General features: G+C 42.8%; 2 protein-coding genes across 6 annotated transcripts; both read left to right on the forward strand.

The window, feature by feature from the left end:
* The first annotated feature begins 95 nt into the window (after positions 1 to 95).
* On the forward strand, positions 96 to 12,597 carry l3mbtl1 (L3MBTL histone methyl-lysine binding protein 1). Of its 2 annotated transcripts, none has more exons than XM_040194390.2 (22): positions 96 to 205; positions 1,183 to 1,381; positions 2,353 to 2,540; positions 3,171 to 3,300; positions 3,539 to 3,701; positions 4,007 to 4,145; positions 4,300 to 4,348; positions 4,728 to 4,816; positions 5,394 to 5,498; positions 5,654 to 5,789; positions 6,216 to 6,307; positions 6,728 to 6,879; positions 7,658 to 7,734; positions 7,954 to 8,039; positions 8,826 to 8,936; positions 9,186 to 9,354; positions 9,612 to 9,714; positions 9,820 to 10,008; positions 10,080 to 10,129; positions 10,720 to 10,877; positions 10,965 to 11,027; positions 11,153 to 12,597. In XM_040194390.2, exons 2-22 carry the CDS (start codon positions 1,213 to 1,215, stop codon positions 11,285 to 11,287), a joined length of 2,553 nt encoding a protein of 850 aa, XP_040050324.2. In that variant the 5' UTR covers positions 96 to 205; positions 1,183 to 1,212; the 3' UTR covers positions 11,288 to 12,597. The 2 variants fall into 2 exon arrangements, with proteins under 2 accessions (XP_040050324.2, XP_040050325.2); XM_040194391.2 differs by having other exon boundaries at positions 10,104 to 10,129.
* A 235-nt stretch (positions 12,598 to 12,832) lies between these two features.
* On the forward strand, positions 12,833 to 22,014 carry sgk2a (serum/glucocorticoid regulated kinase 2a). Of its 4 annotated transcripts, XM_078084583.1 has the most exons (15): positions 12,833 to 12,940; positions 13,331 to 13,569; positions 14,667 to 14,728; positions 14,906 to 14,970; positions 15,758 to 15,819; positions 16,066 to 16,123; positions 16,733 to 16,816; positions 17,910 to 18,041; positions 18,432 to 18,544; positions 18,666 to 18,702; positions 18,782 to 18,868; positions 19,024 to 19,119; positions 19,604 to 19,759; positions 19,981 to 20,070; positions 20,175 to 22,014. In XM_078084583.1, the coding sequence occupies exons 4-15, from the start codon at positions 14,950 to 14,952 to the stop codon at positions 20,328 to 20,330; spliced, it is 1,092 nt and encodes a 363-aa protein (XP_077940709.1). In that variant the 5' UTR covers positions 12,833 to 12,940; positions 13,331 to 13,569; positions 14,667 to 14,728; positions 14,906 to 14,949; the 3' UTR covers positions 20,331 to 22,014. The 4 variants fall into 4 exon arrangements, with proteins under 4 accessions (XP_077940709.1, XP_040050334.1, XP_040050335.2 ...); XM_040194401.2 differs by lacking the exon at positions 12,833 to 12,940 and having other exon boundaries at positions 13,401 to 13,569; positions 20,150 to 22,014; XM_078084592.1 differs by lacking the exon at positions 12,833 to 12,940 and having other exon boundaries at positions 13,443 to 13,588.
* Positions 22,015 to 22,709: the final 695 nt, after the last annotated feature.

A 22,709-nucleotide genomic window follows, 5' to 3' on the forward strand; every position in this document is an offset into this window, starting at 1 on the left:
GGCTATATTTTTAATTTGTTTGAAATAAGCTTTCGCGCTCACTGCTCCCCCAGCTAATCGATTGTCTCCATTATGTCCACATCTCGATGGCGGAGCGGACGCGCTCCAAGTCTCTCGGTTTTATATTAAAGGCATCGAGCGGTGACTGTGCGGTGGACTCGCGCATGCGCACTACGAGCCCCGGAGCCGCAGGAGATAATAGCTGGTAAGCCAAAATTCAGTTCCGAATTGATCGGAAACCACGAATTTATTTCACATTTATTAATTGTTCCTCCTATTCCGACGGGTCGGAACCTCCTTTTTAATCACAACGGTTTTAAAGGAACCGGTGTAAATGTGTTTTTTAAGGGCAAAGCATTTTTTGGCGTTCAGGATGTATTCAACCACAATTGCTTTCCATTTTTAAATGTGTGTTTGAGGCATCACGCGTCTCACTAACCAATCCAGTTAAATACTTTGAAATAAACTGTCGTGCTATTGTTACTGGCACATGTAACGCGCTTTACATTGTTGTGACGAGTGAATGCTGCTCATTCATCTCAGATGCAGCTGGAATGGGGGACAGCCTTCATTTTTCGCTAAAAGACATTTTCACAGGGTTTGTGACACTGCTTTTATTATTAAAAAAAAAACTGCCTACCGGATGTGTTTCCCTCCGCCATTTTAACTGAAATGTGTTTGTTTTTGTCTCCCTGGACTTCAGCTTGTGCGTAAATATTGGTGTTTCACCGTTATTGCCTTTTGGATGGATGGCTGTTGGAAAGTCACACGGGGTCATGGCTTTTGATGCAGGAAGGCTCTGCCATCACTCTGCATCAATATAAGAATGATCTAATAATTGGGGAAATTATTGTTGAATACACTTTGAATCTTAATCCACATTTCTCAGCAAAAAGAAAAAAGCAGAGCCTTTATACGTCTAAAAATTGTGATTTATTTTTAAATTTTGAGAAATGCCACAAAGTGGCCTTTACGTTTCTATTGTCACTGTGCCTTGTAGTAATACCATTATTATTGATCACTGATAAAAGAAAAATGAAATTATAGAATTAAATAACTCAAAAGGAAACATGTGCAGGGTGAGGATCCACAACTTTTTAGTCGGGTCATACATTTAAAGGAGCGTTTAAATGGTCGTGACCACGATGCTTCCCCGTGACGCCTTTGCTCTTCACTCCGCAGTGCTCCGGAGTAAAGGACAGGGACGCCGTGATGAGTGCCAAAGTGAACGTGGAGGCTCTACCAAAGGAACCCGACCGCCCCCCTCTGGACCCCTGCTCCTCCTCGTCCCCCAACGAGGCCGTCCTCATCTGTGCGAGTGACAGCGTGGCCAAGAAGGCTCGGCCCCAAGCGCACACCGCCACAGCTTTCCTCCTTCCAGGTGAGCGCCGACCTTCTTTAAACTCTTTCTCACTAGAGGGCCACGCAGGCACTCTGTATTTCGCCAAACATCTGTCTTAAACCCTGAGATGTTCTACAGTGAAGACCTCTGAGGTTTCGTCTACAGGCTTGGAAAAGAGGGTGGAGGAGAGAATCTGTCACCTCACCCACGAGACGCCACTTAATCCTTCACAATGGTCATTTAAAGGGGGAACTTATCGACTACACGTCGACAGGTGTTGAATGACTGTCGGTGGCTTCTCCTTCCGTATAAAGCACCTTTTACTGCTGGGAAGCCGGGTTTCTTAAGTCATGTCCCTTGAGTCGGCGTCGGTGGGGAACTAAGAGTGAAAGTTTGAAAATAAAGTCTTAACAAGTGAAGCTCACTGAACATTCTGTTCCTCACGCTGCATTGAGACTGGTGGCTTGAGGCTACGTTAGCCGCTAGTAGCACAACAGAATCACAGACACAACAGAATCAGAGTGCATGATTTAATATAATAATAATATATATTTTTTAAATTACATGTCTCCACTGATACAAGATAACATTTCCACATTTTCTTTTGTACCTTAATGTAAAATATAATTGTAGCAAAACAGAAATCAAATGGTTACAATTAAATTTTAGATGATGTGGGGAAACAAATGACGTGCTCTTTGGTATGGATGCAACAATATTAGATTTGTTTGCAGATTGTGATTAAAAAAATACCCATATCAACTTCTGTCAGATGGATAATCATGAATATCATCACGTGAAAAGGCTTCATGAAGCTTCCTAGCGGCGTGCTACAATGATAGTCAGACAAATACAGGAATTTTCGACCCACACAGCCTTGCATTTGATCTTATTGTTTATACTACACTAATAATATCGTTGATAATATCATTGATCACAGTGGTCCGGGATAATCATGACATGCCCTGGGGGAGGAAGTTGAATGAATTTGGCTGCATGTCTCTCCTCAGCTCCAGCTGTCAGTCATCAGAAGCTGGAGGTGACTCCAGCTGTTGCCATGGGAGACCCAGGTAAAGGAGGCAGGGCCAATGAAGCAGCCACACCCACCCTGACAGCGCAGGTGGGCGGGGCTTGTAGCATCGTCCACGTCCTAGAGTGGAAGGATGGGGTGGCCATCCTACCCAGCAGCAACCTCAAGGTGAAATGATTATACTGTCAAGTGTTTATCCAGCTGGAAAACTTGTGTATTTGAAACAGACACAGTGAAAACACAGCGTCCTGTCTGGTTTAAAGCAGGCAAAGACATTATTTTATGTGTATATCAATTCGTAAGTGTCATATTAGAGCAGTTCGATGAGATTGTTATCATCGAGTCAGAGTTCACTTACACTCAGACAACATTTTGTGTAAAAACAATTAATCGATCACAATCCAGAAGACAGGTTTATTTTGTTATTCTGGATAGCAATTTGCCACATTAACATTGAGGAATAATGGCTCACCAAAATCCTGAATCATTAGAAAGTAGTCTTTTATTTTGCTATAAATATGGATTTACTGGGACTCACTGAAGTGGTTTAGCATGAAGGAGACGCAGATGAAGGTTGAACACTTGTTTTCTCACGTTATTAAGAGTCTGTGCTAGAATGAGAACAGGTTGGTGACATGGAAACAAACCAGGCAACATTGTATCTTTGGAAGTTCGCTGATGAATTGGTTTTGAGGAGGAAAAAGGGTTGAATGTATAAAACGATATAGCCCAACAAGATGGATACATTGCGCGCTCGTGTGTGTGTGTGTGTGTGTGTGTGTTTATTGTGTGCTGCAGTTCTGTGTGAGTGATGTGGGAACGTTGAGCACACTGATCACCCCAGGGACCCCCAGCAGCATCACTGAACCAGCAGCTGGGACCTCTGGGAGATCTGCCGAGGCGGAGAGCGCACCAGCAGACAAGCCAGGTAGAGTTGTGGTTATGTGACGGCTCTTACTTTCTATTTACGGCTGCATTGCTCTTCTAAATATTTCACAGCGTGCCGTTTTTAATGACCACTTAAGCAGTTTTTTTACGTCAGCTGTTGCAGAGCACTTTTGACGGGAACTGCTCCCACCACATGTTTTGAAATCAATTTGAAATTTGAATTTAGAATCAATCTCGCCTGATGCGCCCCATGACTTCTCCTGTCTCCTGCATGTCAGACGTGTTGGCTGCTGTCGGCCCTGCGAGAAGGGAAGTAGTGGAGCCAGAGCGGTTGGTGCCGGTCAAACCCGAAGTCCAGGCCGGACTGGGACATCCCACCTACGATGCCAGAGCTCAGAGGACCTACACAGAGGAGCTGCGCAGGGAGCCCATCCCTGACAAGTATGCTGGTGCTCACGCGTGCTAGAAGTCACAATACAGAACGATACACGGCCAGAATCACAGATTTCTACCAATACTTTCTCTACTTAAAAGGTTTTTTTCTACACTTTCTCACTTTTAAAAGGCAAAAAACAAGCTGTTGTTATTATTGTAATTTGCTCGCAAAAACACGAACATTTTTTCCAATTGAAATACGACAAAAGCAGCAAGGATTCCAATGTAACCTGTTTTTGTGAAAGTAAGGAAAGAGAAGAGGACATTTTGCTGATGTTTAGACCCGAGTGACCCTCCTCTCCTTCTCTCAGGAGGATCATGGGAGTAGAGAAGGTGCCGGCAGGCGGGAGGGTCTCCTCCCTCAACCCCGATCACCTGAAACCGATGAGGAAGAGGAAGAGGAAAGAATACCTCAGTCCCTCTGAGGAAGACTCTGACATCGAAGGCACGGTGGGACAGCTTTGTTATTTACATTTAAAATCCAGATGAAGATACCGATGCTCTCATTTGTGATGAATTCAGACTGAAGTGACGTGTTTAAACAGTGACTCTACTTTTCCTTCTACTCTGAGCTCTTTCGCTATTTCTATTATGTGTATTTTAGGATGAGAAAATGGATGATTCTAAAGCAGACGGCCGACACATCAGAGGAGGTTGGATTAATCTTTTATTCTTACATTTGCCTGCTATGTCATGTTTTTTATTTTTATTTTTAATTTTTACGTTTTTGCTTATTTGCCGGCTGTTGCATCCGTTTTATCTTCCTGCCACCTTTCTCCCTAAATACAGATGCATACTCAATATTATGTAATTCCATATAACATTGGAAATTAACTGGGTTTTTCCATCCAGCCCCTGAATGTCTGCATTACCTTTTTGATTGTCTGTCACTAACATTAGAGCACTTTTATTTATTTTTTATTATTTTCTTTAATTATTTATCCCCACAAATTGTTGTTTAATAGTTTACGGACCTCAAACACCCGCTGCTCCTTGTTTCAAACTAATAACTGATTTGTGTATTCGGTGAAGCTGGAGACAGTAAGACGGAGCAGTGGACGTGGGCTCAGTATCTGGAGGAAACCAAAGCTGTTGCTGCGCCCAACAAGCTTTTCCAAGAGGTTCGTTTCAGTTTAATATTCAGACCTCAGTTTCAGACTCAGCTTCACACCGGGTCACGTGACGTTTTACTACTTTCTTCACATTACATTACATGTCATTTAGCTGACGCTTTTATCCAAAGCGACTTACAATAAGTGCATTCAACCATAGGGTACAAACTCAGAAGAACAAGAAAGTGCATTTTCCTCAAATTGCAGCTAGCAGTGGTAGTAAATTAATAGCACGGACGGCAAGTAATCGCCCCAAGGGAAAGGAATTTATGGAGGACGGAAATAAGAAATGTAAATTGAGAGATGTTAAAAAGATGTTTGGGCCCAATTATTCTTGCTCTTTCGCAGAGTGTGGGGTTGAGGGAGTTTCGTTTAAAAGTAATTTATTTCTCTAACAATCTAAATATTTGTGCCACACAAGCTTTGTGTTAATGATACTTCCTGTTCCAACATTTTCAAAAGAAAGCGAATGCTGAACCTTTCCACTTTGCTACGTTTGCTGCTTCCATTCCTTGTTTTCACTTGGTTCAGTTTGAATCTCTGTGATCAGTGTTGAAATATTTGCCTTTGTATCCCGCGTGTGCAGAGCCAGCGAGTGCCGACAGTGAAGAGCGGCTTCAAGCAGGGAATGAAGCTGGAGGGCATCGACCCGCAGCATCCGTCTATGTACTTTGTTCTCACCGTGGCTGAGGTGAGCCGGACCCACACGGGTGACGGATCCGTTCCGGCTGATTAGTTGGGTTTAAAAATCACCGTTGACTTACCGTCTGCTTCGCGTGCAGGCGCAGTCGACCCCGGCGCGTCGCCTCCTCTCGTGTTTACTTGATGATTCGTGTTGTCATTCAGGTCTGCGGGTACCGGCTGCGGCTCCATTTCGACGGCTACTCCGACTGCCACGACTTCTGGGTGAATGCCAACTCGCCCGACGTCCACCCGGCAGGCTGGTGCGAGAGCACGGGACACAAACTGCACACTCCCAAAGGTGAGAGGTCATACGACTTTGGGCGTACTGAGAGACCAGGGGGGCGAATAGAAGATATCAAAGGCAGAAAACCGGTCGAATCATCAGGAATAGCAATGACAGTTTGGGAAATGCACTCGTTCATGTTCACCTTAGAAAATATACTCACCGGCGCCTCTAAGACTCACTGATTAACTTGCACTAAAAATAAGGAGGTTGCCGGGTAACTTCATGCTGATGACAACACTCTTTGAGCTCAGTTTCGTACATATTAAACAAACAAGGTAAATAGGCGTTGATTCAAGAATTTTACAGGCGCTGTTAAGTGGATATTGACGCTCAGCCCGTCTTCCTCGGCTCCCTACAAGAGATGAAAGTCGTGAATTTCCCAAAAAGCCGAACTCCTGGCGTTTAATCGCGTTCTTCTTCTCTCTGTTTTTCCTGCAGGCTGTAAGGAGGAGGAATTCACCTGGACCAACTACCTGAGAATGACTAAAGCACAAGTGGCGTCCAAAGACCTCTTTGCCAGTCCTGGCAGGGTAACTGCCACTATATAATCTACGGTAGTTGTATTATCTACAAGCCCGGCTGGATGAGGTGAATGGTTTGACACGAAGCAGTTATCAAGTCAAGTGGTTTTTTATAGTAAAACTGTTTTAAACAGTTGCTCGCTGTGATCAAAGTGATCACTTTAGGAAAGCACTTTCACCTCACGCGCCTTTTGCCTATTTGCTTTAGTATTAATATTTAACGCCAGGACATCAAACAGCTTTATGCTTCTTTGGGTCAATAGTGACCTGCTAATGTTTAATCTTCAATATATCAAACTAAGTGCTTTTTAATGATTGGTGAATTCCGAGACAGGGTCAGAATCGGTTCCCTATAGGACACGACCCCGTCCGCCTCTCCTCCCTCGCGTGCTCGCTCGGTCATTTCTAACATAACGGCTTTCTGTTTAGATCGACGTGAAGGGCAGTTTTGCGACAGGAATGAAGCTGGAGGCCGTCGACCGGATGAACCCCTCCCTCATCTGTGTGGCAACCGTCACCGACGTGGTGGACGACCGCTTCCTGGTTCATTTTGACAACTGGGATGATACATATGACTACTGGTGAGCCTCCAACGCGTTGTGGACGTACGGGCTTTGGAAAATGGCTGAAGAAAATAATCTGGCAGAAGCGCTTTGCTGAGCGGCAGCGGAGAAACGTTGGCCTGTCATGCGGATTGAACTGTCCAATCTTTCAGTCTGTTTAACTTCATGTCTACAGATTTGGTTCATTTGTATAAAGCCAGTGTGAACCGGGAGAGGAGCAGATCTTAAACACAACAATGTGGCCCCGACCAAATGAACCAAACTACAGGTGTAGTAAGGCTACATTAATCAAAACATGGCCACTAAGGGAAAGAACAACGCAAAAACAAACTTATCACTATATAGAGTTGTTATGGCTGAAATACTAGAAATAGAAACATTCATTTTGGAGTTGTGATTTCCTTACCTGATGAATGTTCTATAATTACTCTCCCGTCAGCTCTTGTTTGGTCTTGATCAACCTAAATAGAAAGATTTACTTACTTACTTTCTTCATTTACCAGCGTCTATTTTTTATTTATAACAATTACACATTTTGGAAACTGGGTTAGTAACTAAATAATACACTGAACAAAGTTTACAATATTAGTTGAGCTGTAGATTGAATTAATAATTCTCTCTGGCTTTGTCCTCGTGAGTGATGTCACGCCGCATGTAGTCATTGTATTCTGTATTAGAATGAAGTATCGAGTGAACGGCGGTGAAAGATGTGGTGAGCAGCTGGAAAAGACAAAAGACGTTTCTTACACTGAATCTATTGAGCTGCTTGACGTTGTTGTTTGTTGAAACTATGCAGGTGTGATTCCAGCAGTCCATACATTCACCCTATTGGTTGGTGCCAGGAGAGGAACCTCCCCCTAACACCACCCCAAGGTGAAAAGTGTGTTCAATGTTAATCACTGATTTAATCATGCTCAGCCATTTCTTGGGTCGTTAATTTTAAAAACGCCGCTCCTTTTTTCTTTGCTTTTTGAAATAAACATTGGGAGCATGGACTTGATCATTATTCAGAAGAAAATACGTTGAATAGGCAGAGGAATTTGTTTGTATTCACTAACAGATTTTGGTTGAATTAATGTTTTACTGCACCAGATTACCCAGATCAGGCCCGGTTCTCCTGGTCTCACTACTTGGGGGAAACTGGTTCCAAGGCGGTGGACGCTGACGCCTTTAAAGTGGTGAGAACCTGGAATAAATGTTTATTCTTTTAGAAAAGGAAGTTATAATAATTATGCAACATTGAAATCCTTTCATAGCTGACAAAAACATAATTATGAGTCAAAGATGTATGTACCCGCCCTGTTGAATCATCTCCACACACTCAATGCACCTGCATGCAGATACAGTCCACAGATATCTTCCCTATAGTCATACTCGTCCAATGGGACGCCTTATGTTTTAGAGTTCGGGATGAGAAGCTAGCGATGGTCGTCTCAGCCAGCTACCGTTATCTTTTTGACCACAGGGATTAAAGAGCTCGAAGACATTAAATAACTTTAGCTGACAGTCTAACAGCCTCCTGATGGACAACAAACGTGTCCATTTGAGACGATTGGTCCAGAGTCTGTTCCAAATAGTAATAGTAGTCGTGGGAACATCTTTCACCAAAACAAGAGAGGTTTGGATAGACATAGCTTTGCTAAAACAAATTCTACTTTGAACTGAATCAGATTAACTCTCGCACAGGAGGAGGATGCATTCAGTGCATCATGTGCATTGTCCCACCATTCATTTGACAAAGGGTTCCCCTGTTTGGTTTTGTGTCTGGTAATGTCCCTCCCCTCATTTCCTGCCCTCTTCGTCCTCTAAAATCTAATAAAAAGGCATAAAATACCTAATAAATGAAACAATAGAACTGATGTTTGGTGAGAGTAAAGCCAATGCCTTACGGAAGGTACATCCAACAATGTTTGCGGGTTCTGTTGAACAAGTTACAGTTTGTTTCGTCCGTCCTCTGTCTCCAGCGCGCGGCCCACAGCTTCCAGCCTCAGATGAAGCTGGAGGCTGTTGACAAGAGGAGTCCTGGTCTGATCAGAGTGGCGACGGTGGAGGAAGTGGAGACTCATCGCATTAAGGCAGGGCTCTGTTTGTTTGTTCTCAGCTCCTATTCCATGAAGTTAAGAAGCGGCCGCGGTCACGTACTTGTGGGATTTTTTGTGGCGCTAATGGGTTTAATGACCCCACTGGAATAATAACTCACATTTACTGTTGCTGTACGACACATCCTCTTTCTAACCAACCCTCGGACCCATTATGCAAGATGTGCCGTCTGCATTTTGCGTGTGTGTGGATTTACAGCATCGTGCATTTGTATTCCTCCTCAGGTTCATTATGACGGCTGGAGTAATGTCTATGATGAGTGGGTGGACTCAGATCACCCGGACATCCACCCAGCAGGCTGGTGTGAGGCGACCGGTCACCCACTCAAAGTTCCCCCACGGGACACCAAAAGGCAGCAGCCACACGGAAGCAACCAGCACTTCAGTCCAAACTGGAAGTTGATTCTCTTCAAAACTCAAATCTAAATTAGAATTGATAGCTAGCATTGAATCTTAGCAGCATTAAATGTTGTAGTTGCTAAAGTGTGAGGGTCTACTTGCTTGAATAGAACAGAGCATCATCGATACGATATCATCAGTAAAACCTTTGATTTTCAAATCTGCTGTTAAAAAGGCCCCTTGGTATTTACACCACTTGTTTCCTCCCAACAATATTAGTGACTGTATCTGCCTGTATTTGAATGACTTTAGGTGTGAAGGAGCCTCCCACCACCGGCCAGTCCACCTACCCCTCCCCGGTTCCCTGTAAACCCATCAGCCACCCCAGAGCCAACAAGTACAGCTTCCACAACAGGTCAGCTGAACTCCGCTCCAGCATCACTTCACGGAGGCCTTTTTTCTCATCAGGTCAACCATTCAAGATACAAATTAATACCTGACATCTGGGTCTTTGGAACAGGAAGTGTCCGACTCCCGGTTGTGATGGCTCGGGCCATGTGACCGGCCGCTTCACTGCCCATCACTGCATATCCGGCTGCCCATTGGCTGAGCGTAACCAAGGCAGGCTGAAGGCCGAGCTGTCGGACTCAGAGTGCAAGAGGACCCTCTTCTTTGGCCAGAGGACCAAGAAGACACATTTCCGTGGCAGGTCTGTGTGTTGGTCCACATATGCAAGCGCCTTTGCCTTTGTCTCACATTGATCGTTTCCTCTGTTGCCAGGATTGGCCGTCCTCCCAAATACAGGAAGAACCAGCAGAGAGACTACCAGAGTGAGTTTTCAAAGCTAACAATGCGTATCTGTCTGTGGAGAGCATTTTACTCTGTGGCTTCAGGGAGTCAGATCGGCTTCAAGGGGGTTATGGATTTCTATGGAAGTCATTCATGTCAGCTGCAGGTGTGAATGATGCGCCGGGCTGATATCTGCCCTGGTGTGCAACACCGGCTGCTCAGCGCTCAACTCGTTTTTGACAAGAAAATGGATAGATTGGAGAAGACGATAGCAAACATTTGGTCACAAGCGTTCTTTCACAGCGTACAATTTGACTGACTCGTGTTAGCAGAAGTCACGATTAGGGTGCAAAAAGGGGAAAGAAGGGATGACGCAAACAGGAAAACAGAGAGACGATAAATGGTGACCGATTATTTGGAATGTGGACCATCAGCATCTGGAAGTAAACACAGAACGCAATAGGCAGTAAACCACTATAAAGGAGCACCGTGTCAGGGGGAAAAGCACAGCTAGAATGAACCCCACAATAGATGCTGCTCAATCTACTGCTCCTTTAGTGATGATTGCATTCAATGGCGGCGGCATTGAATTCCAAGTGTTGTCCCTCTGTGTGTGTGTGTTTGACCTCAGGCATGTCCTCGGAGGACGTGTATCCGTCCCTGTTCATGTCAGCGCTGAGCAGCCAGTCAGACAGGACTCTGTCCCTTTGCTGGGAGCAGCACTGTAAGCTGCTGCCCGGCGTTCAGGGCATTCACGCCAGCCAGGTGTCAGCATGGAGCATCGAGGAGGTAAGCGGAGCGTATCTCTTACCTCTCTCTCTCTCTCTCTCTCTCTGTGTGGACGATTATTTAAAAGCGGTTGTGTTCGTACCTCAGGTCTTCATGTTTGTCCAGAATCTGATCGGCTGTGAAGAACAGGCCCGTCTCTTCAAAGAAGAGGTGAGACCACAGGGTGTCTGTGAAAGCACGCTGAAGGTGTGTCTGTTTCACCCTCGAGACGACTAATTGTTTCTAGACCAGTCATCTGCAGTCGCATCAGCGCCCTTGTGTCTGCTCCTCCCCAGATGATTGACGGCGAGGCCTTCCTGCTGCTGACACAGACCGACATTGTGAAGATCATGAGCATCAAGCTAGGCCCCGCCCTCAAGATCTCCAACGCCATTCTCATGTTCAAGAGCACAGACGAGGTACTCAAGTGACCCCCCCCCCGCTCCCCCTCCCACCTGACCTGTGGCGTCGGGTTGTGAATCATCATGTGCCAAATTCATTTTGTTGCAGGGAAAAGACCCTGATCCCTTTTTTTCCATGTATTTGGTGTCCTGTACCCATCAGAGAGAGCGAGTGGGGGGGGGGGGGGGGGGGGGTGATGAGGAAATACAAATATTTTTGGTGGAGTAATGTCTTAAAGATGATGCTTTGACAAATTGGTGCCGAGGAAAATACAAAGAGGGAGGGTTATGTAGATGAAACCTCCAGGGTTACAGTTTAAAGGTTTTACGGGCAGGTTATTTCCAACGACATGTTTTTAAATTGTGCATTAGAAGCCTGAGCGGAAATAGAAGTAATTCTAAACTAAATCAAATTTGGCAAAACGGTTTCTACACTTGGTCCGGGGGGAAATGCGGCCAAAAATAGTAATTAAATGCAGTAAACGAGGCTGGTCAGTGAGGCTCCTACAAGCCTCACGTCTTGTGCAATAAAAAGAAGTACTGTAGTGACACTTAATGTTACAGCTCCTTTATGTTATCAGACCTTTCTGTAACAGATGAAAAAAATGAAATAAATACGCTGTGTTGTTCACACTGTTGGGAAAAGGTTTTCTATTTGTGGCCGATGTTGTGAGTTGAAAGAGAGAAAAGGCCTTTGCTCAGATTCAGGCTCATTCTGAAGCATGAAGTCGTTGGTATTTAAATTCTCCACATTGTGCTTTCTCACTGCACAGCTAATGTGAGAACTCATCTGATCCAGGAGCTGTAATTTAAAACGTTTCCCTCTAATATGAAATCTGAGTGAGATAACAGAAACGACACAGGGTTTTTATATCTTTATGCAAAGCAATTATTTATAGATGAAAAAGACAATTTTAGCACAACTGTGAAACCCGAATGGATTTTACACAATGATGTTGCCACACTTGGTCACTAGAGAGTGCAATAAACTTTTTTTTTGCTAGCAAGTTTATGGAGCTCTCTGCAGTTTACATGTGATGGAAACAACATTTAAAGCGTGTTCTGCAAAATGTTTACATTATACGTCAGAATTGGTTTAAAAATAACACTGTACGGATTTGATATTGTGAGATGAAAGTTGTTTTACCAGAGTGTTTTAAGGGCTCTTGGAATCTTACTTTTTTGTGTGTCTCTCTGGTGGGATTTGTGTGTATGCGTGTGTGAGTGTGTGTGAGTGTGTGTGTGTGTGTGTGTTTGCGCGCGCGTGTCAAGATAATCTTGGGTCACAAATGTCATTAAATCCATATGAATTAATAAACATCCGAAGCTGTCTTGTCTGATTAAAGCTGCTGCCTCTTTTCTTTTCATCCGGGATTACACACACATTTCCTGTGCTTGTCAGCTGTGTTGTGTATGGGGGGGTACGGGGGGCTGTTGACTATAAACTTACTCTGCTTACATCACATCCCCTTATTGACTATCCATATTCTGGTCAACAGTTGACTGTGGTGGTGACAACTCCCTTACTGCTTATCTTCTCTTACTTCTGCAGAAAACAACATGATTGCTTGCTGCATGCAGATAGGCAGCCGGATGAAAGAAGCAACCGTTGGTTGATTGTTGAGTGGTTTAATGTGTCATAAGAAAAGCAAGTTTATCCTTTGTAGGGAGGATTTTAAGGAGGTATGTTAATTTGTGAGAGTGGATAATGCTTAAATGTATTTAAAGTCTCACTTAATTTACGTATGGAATTGTCTAATGTTTTTCTGCTTTGTATGTGCTGTTATCCTGTTGCCTCAGCCGTTACTCTAGAAAAATCAAAATATGTTTTTTACCATAGAAAAGAGCAAATACTGAAGTGAGAAGCTGCTCATTTAAAGCGACCAGACTCTTGCAAACCTGTATCTGAAGCTACTCAATATTCCACACAATACAGATAAACATTTTTTTACATTATCTTTGAAAAACAAGCATATAAACATAGCTTTGTTCCCATTTGACTCCCAAGTTATATATAAATAGCCCAACACAAAACGAAATGGGCTAAATTAGTCTACCCGTTTTATTTTGAAGGCGAGGAGCGAAGTCCGGACAGCCGTCCCGCCCCTTCAGTGTAAAAGCCTTGCACCGCCTCTTTTAAACTGAAACTTTTCATCAATGATTCACTTTCTTTGACGGCCTCCCTGCGTGAGCGTGAACGATAAGAAAAGAAGTGACCTCGAATCAGCTGCCACTGCCTGAGGCTCCTGCGGCTCCTCAGCTGGTGGCTCTCGTGAGCAGAGCACAGTGACCTCCTCATCCTCTGCACGAAGGTGAGCACGTTTCACCCAGGTGACACCTCTCTGTTTCTTTTAAAGTCGATTTATTTATATTTTGGGGGATACAACATGTGCCAGGATGTATTGTGTTGTATTGGCTTTGTTAAACTAATCTACTAGTTGCTTTCCTTATTGCGCTGCTGGTAATAATGAAGGTAAAACACTAGTTTACACGGATTTGTCTCCCGTGGTGTCACTGTCAGGCTGTCTAGTTCCTATTGCTGTGGGAATCCGTATACTTATTCATACCATTTAATAATGAGTAACTTCTGTCTTGTGGAAGTCCAAACATTTGCACGACTTTAGTGTCGGTGTTTGAAAAAAACAGCTTGTACTGCCTGATGCACCGTGGAAGGTTATTGGATTTGATGTTTCTGAATCAGCTTCTGATGAACACACAATTATATTAAACAAATCCTGGAGTGTTGTTAGCCTTATGGAAGATACAAAATAATTACTAAACATATCGTGCAAGATCATTAACTGCAGACGAGGTCAATACAAGAAGTAGATTTTATTCATTTTTTTTGCAACAAGTCACTTATCCAAAATGCTAAAGAAAAGCTGTGATTGATCAAGAATGTGTGTGTTGCATATTCTAATTTTGATTGAATTACATAAATCAAGAGCAGCGCCGCCCTGCTTCCTTTTCTGTACTTCAATCATGTTTTAGTTGCGTTGAGTGTATTTTCAGTCAATACACAGCTAATTTGGAGATGCGCTGTGTATTAACTGTCCACGTAATCTAGTAATGTGTTGCCTCAACATGTCTGGCCACCACAACCAGAAAAATATTTTTTCAAAGCTAAAATGTCAAATTTTGTTCCTCCGGCGTCTTGAAGTAGATCTCGTCTATAAATAGACAAACTGGCCTGAAGCACCTCAAGGGGCAAAAATTACAGGGACGTTTGATTCATTTATGTGTGAGACCTTTGTTATATATAGAATGGCTCAACAACATTTACAATGTAAACTTGTTCACTAATACAGTGCTTACGCACACACGCTAACACATACACACACATACAGAATATATATATATATATATATATACACACACAATGTCGCTTATTGTCTTTTTGTTTTTCCAGCAAATGGTTTCTTACAAACCAGAACTACCGGCTCATCTGGATCCTCGAGTTGTTATACTAAGGTCAGCAGTTGATTAGGACACAAACACACACCTACTCACCCATCCACGCGCACACACACAGTCACACTAAGTCCAGGCTGAGGAGAACAAATCTTATCTGTGAGATGAGAAAAGTTTGAAGAGATGATCGTATCCTTCCCCGCTGCTGACCTCATGACCCTCACCCTCCTCTCACAGGTCTGTTAACCGCTGATGCTGGACCAGTGGGAGGGAAATAGATAATGGCCACTGCACACTGCAATGTGAGTGTATTTATTTTTTGCATGATGCTTTTTGCCTTATTTTATTTTGGGTCATGTGACAAGGATTCAACCTGCAGCCAATGCAGTTCTGACTGTATTTTCAAGAAATGGATGGTTAATGATACATCCAGGAGATCTTGCGTGAGCGTGGTTGTTTTAGTTTTAGTCATTAATACAACATATTGGCATGTCAGTAAAATATTCACGGCTCCGAAACAAATTCCTCAACGCTTTAGATACATCCGATACATCCGACAGCGGGAGCCTTTCATGAGATGTGCTGTAATTACTCAATAATGACGCAATGAGCTTCAAATGTGACTCCGATCCTCGTGTTTTCATTTTAAGGCTGAATGATTTTTCCTTTTTGGTGCCACTGTTCATGGGCTACAAGTTTATGGACACCATATTGTCTCTGAACAAGACATTAAAAGACTTGCTGGCGAATAGATGATTTTTCTCTACTAGTCTGTTTGTGACCCAGCGGTGTCAAACTAACTAACAAACTTTCTCAGGCCAACCTAAAAGTAAATTATTTTTTCAATCTGCAGGGGGCAAAGAGACTTTTTACATAAATTGACATTTAACATGACATTTAGATGAACAGGTAACATGTGTGTGTCTGTCCTATCTTTGCTGTTTCATGCAGGGTTGCAGGTCAACCCAAGGACAGTTTAAGGGCTGCTGATGTTGAATGGTGCAACTGATTAAAAAAACTAAAAGCAACAGTTTTTAAGTCTAGTGTCATTCATTTTGTTGACTTTTTTGTGTGTGTTTTGTCGTCCAGTTGCGGTCACCATCCTCCTCTCCTCACGCTGATGTCAACCTGGGACCTTCAGCCAACCCTCAGTCAGTCGCCTGCTCTCACTAACCAGCGCTTCTTTACACTCACAAACAGGACACGCAGCTACCGACCCACTTAAAATACACAATTGTACATATATAATATAAAATAATGCAATAATCCAATAATTCCATAAAAGATTGTCCTCAAATGAAAGGCTTAAAAGGAACAATGAATTTTACAAATAAAGTACTTCAGGTATTGTGTAATTCTGTCCGCCATTTAATAGATTGCTTTCCATCTTCTTTCAGTGCCAGACCCACTGACTTTGACTTCTTGGCCGTCATTGGCAAAGGGACCTTTGGAAAGGTAACAGTGTCTCTGTCTGTCTGTCTTTACTGTTGAATAAATATCGTATGTTTTTCCTTCAGCTGTTTGCTGCGACTCATTCAGGTCCCATGTTCACCACCAGCGAAAGCGTTTTAAGCTAGAAACCAACGGAGGGTCGCATAGATCAGAAGTTACCCTCAATTAGCAGCAGCTGACCTTTTTAGAAACGGTGGGCTGTCGCTGACTTTGCACTCTCACGGACAACTTCTCGGATCCGAATGTGCTACCTGCTCCATGAATCATTTACTTTAGAGTCCACTGAGGCCGCTACCGGTTAACCCCAACATCCTCCAGCGAGACGCGTTTCTCATAATGTGTATTTGTTCCTTATTAAACTCTTAATGTGAATAATTTGCTTTGCTGGCAGGGTTGCATTTCTACATACAAAGTAATCCTGTTTCCTTTGGCCGCAGGTCAGATCTTGTATCAGCACCCTTCTCAGATATCTCAGTTTCATCTGTTTCCACAGAGCACACAGTGTGTTGGGTTCTCACAGGGGGCGAGGTGTGCTGTCGTGACAGTGGTGTGTCGAGATGGTGGCGCGGTCTGTTGACAAAACAAACCACTGACATACAGACCTTCATGCAGGTGCTGCTCGCCAAGCTCAAAGCGGACAGCAAATTCTACGCCGTCAAAGTGCTGCAGAAGAAAGTCATCCTCAAGAAAAAAGAGGTGGGCTCTGCTGATCATCGCCGGCTTCCTAATGCTGCTTCTCCTGCCTCCATTCTAACGCAAACCGTAGCCCACTTAAAACCGGATCAATGAGACTTTGGGTTTTCAGAGGCACAGCGTTTTTAATCCAAATCATTACTACAAAGATGCCTTCAAGCATTTAAACTGATATAAACTCACCATCTACGAAGCACATACAGTACATTACGTCCGGAGGGATTAAGCAGACATGATTTTTTAGAAATTGCATCCAGGAAGTCAAAATATATAAATGTATATTGAATCGCACAGTCTTATGCCAGACGGAGATGGAAAATAGTTCCATGAGCCAAGAGGAAAATGTCTGTTTATTGTGTGTTATTGGTAAACAGTATTTTAGCCCGGCAACATGATCTCAATCTTATCTAATCTACAACTTGTTCTGTACAAAGAGCAGATTTTACAACTCCCAGAAAATAAACTGAGCGACTTCTCTCTTCTCTTCGTACAACACGCCAAGATCTGGTCAAACACACTCCTTTCATTCACTTCCTTCTGCTTAAGTTTTTCTGATTCAGATGTAATCATTCGCCGTCCAAGTCTGTGAAACCTGATCAATATTCGAACCTTTCCGCCTTTGACAGAGATTCAGTGTTTCCATCGGACGGGAAATCAGAATATTTTTAGTCAAACATTCAGATTATCATTTGCTCATTTACACTGAAAATGGATATCAATTAATTGATATGAATATATATATGATTCTACAACTGACCCTCCTGAAGAGCTAAACAAAACTTTTTCATTGCAGACGAGTCGAGATTGTATGAAAAGTCCATGTGGTGCTGATAACGTTTATGATGACTGTTCTATGACAGAGTGATTGTGAGCTGACGATAACAGGACCTTGAAATCAATACATAAAAATGCATTAATGATTAGATTATACGATTGTTATTTTCCTTCTGGGAGAAAAGCATGTTAAACTGTAACCCACAAACATAAAAAATACACTTGATTACAATCTTCCGGACAATGTGCACGATTTGTGTATCTGTGGCACTTCAGTCTGACGCCGTCCTCTCCGTCTCACTCGGGTGTCTTCTCTCTTCAGCAAAAGAACATTATGGCCGAGAGAAACGTGCTGCTGAAGAGTCTGAAACATCCCTTTCTGGTTCGCCTCCACTACTCCTTCCAGACTCCAGAGAAGCTCTACTTCGTCCTTGACTATGTGAATGGGGGAGAAGTATGTGTTTTTAAACAAGTGAATAATGAAATAAACTTGATCAACATCTCTCCTCAAATAAGAAGCTGCACCAGCAGAACGTAACAGAGCTCGATAGTCTATTGGGCTTCCAGCCTTTATGCTAAGCTAAGCTAAGAAGCTACAAGCTGTAGTTCATGAAAGTGACTAATTTCCATTACTTTGAAATATTGATCAGTAAAAATCCTACACATACATTTTCATGAGCAAACACTTCATTTGATTAATTTCAGTTTATTCATCCGGTTGCATTGTCTTTTGATCTTTGGTAAATAACGCCTCTGCAGACTACCCTGTCCTCCTCTCACCCCTCCATGTCACTTTGTCCCTCCATCCTCTCCATGCTCCATCCGTCCATCCACCTTTCTGCAGCTGTTCTTCCACCTGCAAAGAGAGAGGTGTTTTTCTGAGCCGAGAGCAAGGTTCTACGCAGCCGAGGTAGCGAGCGCCATCGGCTATCTCCACTCTCTCAACATCGTTTACAGGTGGGAGCATTTGTTAAAGTACTCCTATGAGAGTTGGCTCAAATATTTATCGACCCCCCCCGAACTGTAGCAGCACAAAACAGCGAATTCATAATAACCATCTCATTGCTCTACGTTGCAGAGATCTGAAGCCAGAAAATATTCTCTTAGACTCTCAGGTGGGTCTTTCACTTTAAACTTTAACTCCCCTATATGTTTTACTCTTTATTGCATTGCGTAATTCATTGTTGTGTGCAGGGCCACGTGGTGTTGACTGATTTTGGGCTGTGCAAAGAAGGTATAGAGCCAGAGGGCACCACCTCCACTTTCTGTGGGACCCCAGAAGTGAGTAAATAGTCCAAATTATCAGGTGACATCAGCGACACAACAGTGATTACTCATTTATTTTACTGACTAAGAATTGTTGCCTTTCGGCTTAGTTAGAAACATCTTTTGGAGAAAGACGTTTTGTTAATGGTGTCTTTTTCTCTCTTCTTCAGTATTTGGCTCCAGAGGTTCTTCGTAAGGAGGCATATGACAGGACAGTGGACTGGTGGTGTCTGGGAGCAGTGACATATGAGATGATCCACAGCCTGGTATTAGAGGGGGGGTTGAAATAATAAGAAAATTTTCTGACCACATGCTTAGTGCATTTCACGGTGACCTGTCCATCAGATTTAGTTGCTTTTTAATGTTAAAGTTCAGGACTTGGCCTGGTAATCGTGCAAGATGATTGGTTAGAGCATCTCTTAAACATCCTCTGCCAAAGAAACGGTACAAGCACCTTTGTCCAGATGCAATAACTATTGGATGGATTGCCTTTAAAATGACTAGTATTAAAAGATCTTTGGCACACCAATGTTAACATTTAGCTCAAACTCAAACATAACTGCCGTTATGTCCAAGCAGTCTGGAAGAACCCCCAAGAACGCTTGTTTACACAAATACAATACGTCTATTTTGCATTAATGCATTTCTATATTTAGTTCCACACCTTTTTTTCTTCTAACCTTCTAATACATTATACATATGTCTAGTGTTGTATGTAAACACGTCTTTATCCCCAACCCTCCGCCTCAGCCTCCTTTCTACAGCCGTGACGTAGATGAAATGTATGATGGGATCCTCCACAAGCCGCTGCCTCTTCCTCCGGGGAAGTCCGCCGCCGTCTGCTCTCTGCTGGTGGGTCTTCTGCAGAAAGACCAGCACAGACGCCTCGGGGCCATCGCCGACTTTGTGAGTCCGTCTTTCAACCGTGACACTACACAAATGAGCCTTTTACACTATCAGAACTTTTTTATTGGACCTTTTCTGAGAACAGCTATGCACCCAGTCTCCCCGTTTAAAACAACATGGCAATAAAGTAGATACAAAATCTCCATTGGAGGGACAGTTTGTCTGGAAAATGCCAGTATGTACAGGACACATGAATAAGGTGTCAATTATTTTATTTACAGTTGGAAATAAAGAACCACGCCTTCTTCTCTTCAATCAACTGGGACGACCTTGACCACAAGAGAATCACTCCCCCCTACAACCCCAATGTGGTGAGCTTTTTCACGTGGTCTGTTTGTGTAAACACGTCCATTCCTTTCACACACGGGGACACCCGTCACGCTTCACCAGTTGCATACAATGTTTCTTCTTTCAGAGAGGCCCGGCTGACACGCAACACATTGACCCAGAGTTCACCAGAGAAATGGTTCCTAACTCGGTGAGTCGGAGCCCGGAGCTCAACGGCAGCAGCAGCTCAAACAACGCCTTCAATGGGTTCTCCTTCGTCGGCACCGAGGACGGCTTTCTGTGAGGCGGGAGCTCGCCGCTCAATTCTTTGGACACTTTAGTTGATTCAGTGGAGCGAGTGCAACTCTTTTGAGTCCCATGAATATAAGAGCACTCGGGGGAAATCCCAGGAGGCATCTGCTATGTTCGACCACTGCATGGATCTCGAGGGTAAGCAGCGAGCGACCAAGCCTGCAGTGGAGACATTGAAAGTTGAAATATGTGGAACTTTTTTGGGGCCTGGAAGTCCCTGGTCTGTTCTTAGATAGCGATGGTGGTCATGAATTTGTTACCAAATACGCAACTCTGGTGAGGAGCACCTTTAAGATGGAACGCGAGATATCTGTACTCCATTCACTTACAATGGAATTAGGAACGTGTTTTATTAGTGTTTCACAATAGTTATTGTCATGTTGTATTGAAAGAATGTGCACATTTTCCCCCAAAAAGAAAGCAAACGCAAGCAAAATCTCCAGACCAAGCACCATGACAGTGAGTGCACAATGAGGCTCCATCGCTGCTCATTTCTCAAGAGATCTGCAGTGTGATTGAGTGTTGTTCTTTAAACTATACCAGAAAGAGACGATTGTTTATCAAACCAAACAGTAGTAGCATGTTTCTGACAACTCATGGTCCCAGGATTCCATTAAATGAGTTATATTATTGGAAAGAATGGTGTTTAGAAAAACATAACAATCTGCAGTTAGTCTAGGTGATAAACAAAAGTGTAGAAAGAGGAAGAGCTTGAGAGCATACCTGAGAGGTGCTTTGTCATTTGGAGGGTCTCTGATATTTTATTGTTGTCTGTCTCACCATTTTTATAGAAAACAGATTTGAGTGAAAATATTTTATATCAGTATGAAGTACGTAACGTTCACCTTTCTCTCTACTTTCTGGAGATGTTTGGGATGCTTTTGTGCAGAGAGCTGAAGCCGTGACAGACTGATGATTAAATGACGTCCCACATGTTTTATTCTTTGTCAAAGACCAAAAAAAAGTACTCACCACGGTGGTCTTAATTTTTCATGGTAATTAAGAGTAAAAAAGAGTCTGTTAGAAAATGCTGTTTTTAGCACCTTTTTTTACATTAATCAACTACTTGCAGTGTGCACTGTGTTTTTTCTGCGGGCCGTGGTTTTCTATTAAAACTGGGAATCGATCTTCAGACGTTTATACCCATTTGTTTTGATCCATGATACCTGCTAAAACAGTTAGTTATGCATAGAAAAAACAGTAAGGAACATCTGTAACTGTACAGTTGCAGCTTTGCAGGGTGAGGCGCTTGCATCTGATATCATTGGATTTTATTTGTATTATGTAATTTATATGAATACTCTGGGCCTTGTTTGTACACGTAATATTAAATAATTTCTTCTCTTCCAAATCCTGAACGTAACCTGTTCCCAATTACCTTCTTAAAAACTTCTGTTTGTTTTGAATTCAGAGAATACTGTATCAGATTACTTTCTACAAAACTCTATATGCTGAGAAGGAAACACATCTTTAATTTGCTCTTCAAGGTTTAAAGTTCACCATTTGTCTTCTAAAACTGCAACCCGTATTCCCAACTGTTGATCCATCACTAAACCTGTAAATAGAGAAACGGACATTGAAGGTGCCGTGTCACTGCGCATATGTGTGTTTGTGTACATTAAAAACATGTATGTGTTCTTTTGGATAAGCCATTAAACATGTGTGCATAACAGAAACAATGTTCAGTGACCAGCTTGTAAATGTTGCATGATATTAAAAATCCCCTCACTTTAGAGATGGTGGCTTGAGTGAGCTTTGCTGAGATTACAGGTCGACTATGAGTCTGCGTAGTAAACTTACATTATGTGTATTTGCCAATAATGCTTCACATAAGATCAAGTAAATGAGGATGAGTTATTGCAAGTGATGGAAAGTAACTAAGGACATTTACTGAGGTATGTAGGTAGTTTAGAACATTGCTATACCCGAAAAGGCCTGTTGAATTATTGGTTTTGTGATGTAAAACAAGGTTTTATAAACTAAATTCTACTAAATTGCAGAACGTTTCTGCAGTTTAAACAGTTTTTACACTTTATAAACCAAAAACCATGATCATACTGCTCACACATGAATGCATCATGGATAACATTATCAAAGAGGCCATTTATTGTGCAGCCATTGAATTGACTTATTTAGTTGATAATAAAAAAATCTCAATACTTTTTCTAACTCTTATTGAAACCACCTGGGGACCAAAACTAAATAAATACACACTCAGCCAGTAAAAGCATTATAAAGTCTATCTACAAGAGAGCATTAGCTCAAAGCTGATACACAGTTGTGCAGGTCTACTGTTGCACTTTTTAACTGCACGTTGTTTTGCACGAGTACTGCGCAGCGGTGTCGTTATTCCCACGGTGGTTTCACATCA

Source organism: Gasterosteus aculeatus, chromosome 2 (genome assembly GCF_964276395.1).
Source record: "Gasterosteus aculeatus chromosome 2, fGasAcu3.hap1.1, whole genome shotgun sequence".
Lineage (NCBI taxonomy): Eukaryota > Metazoa > Chordata > Actinopteri > Perciformes > Gasterosteidae > Gasterosteus > Gasterosteus aculeatus.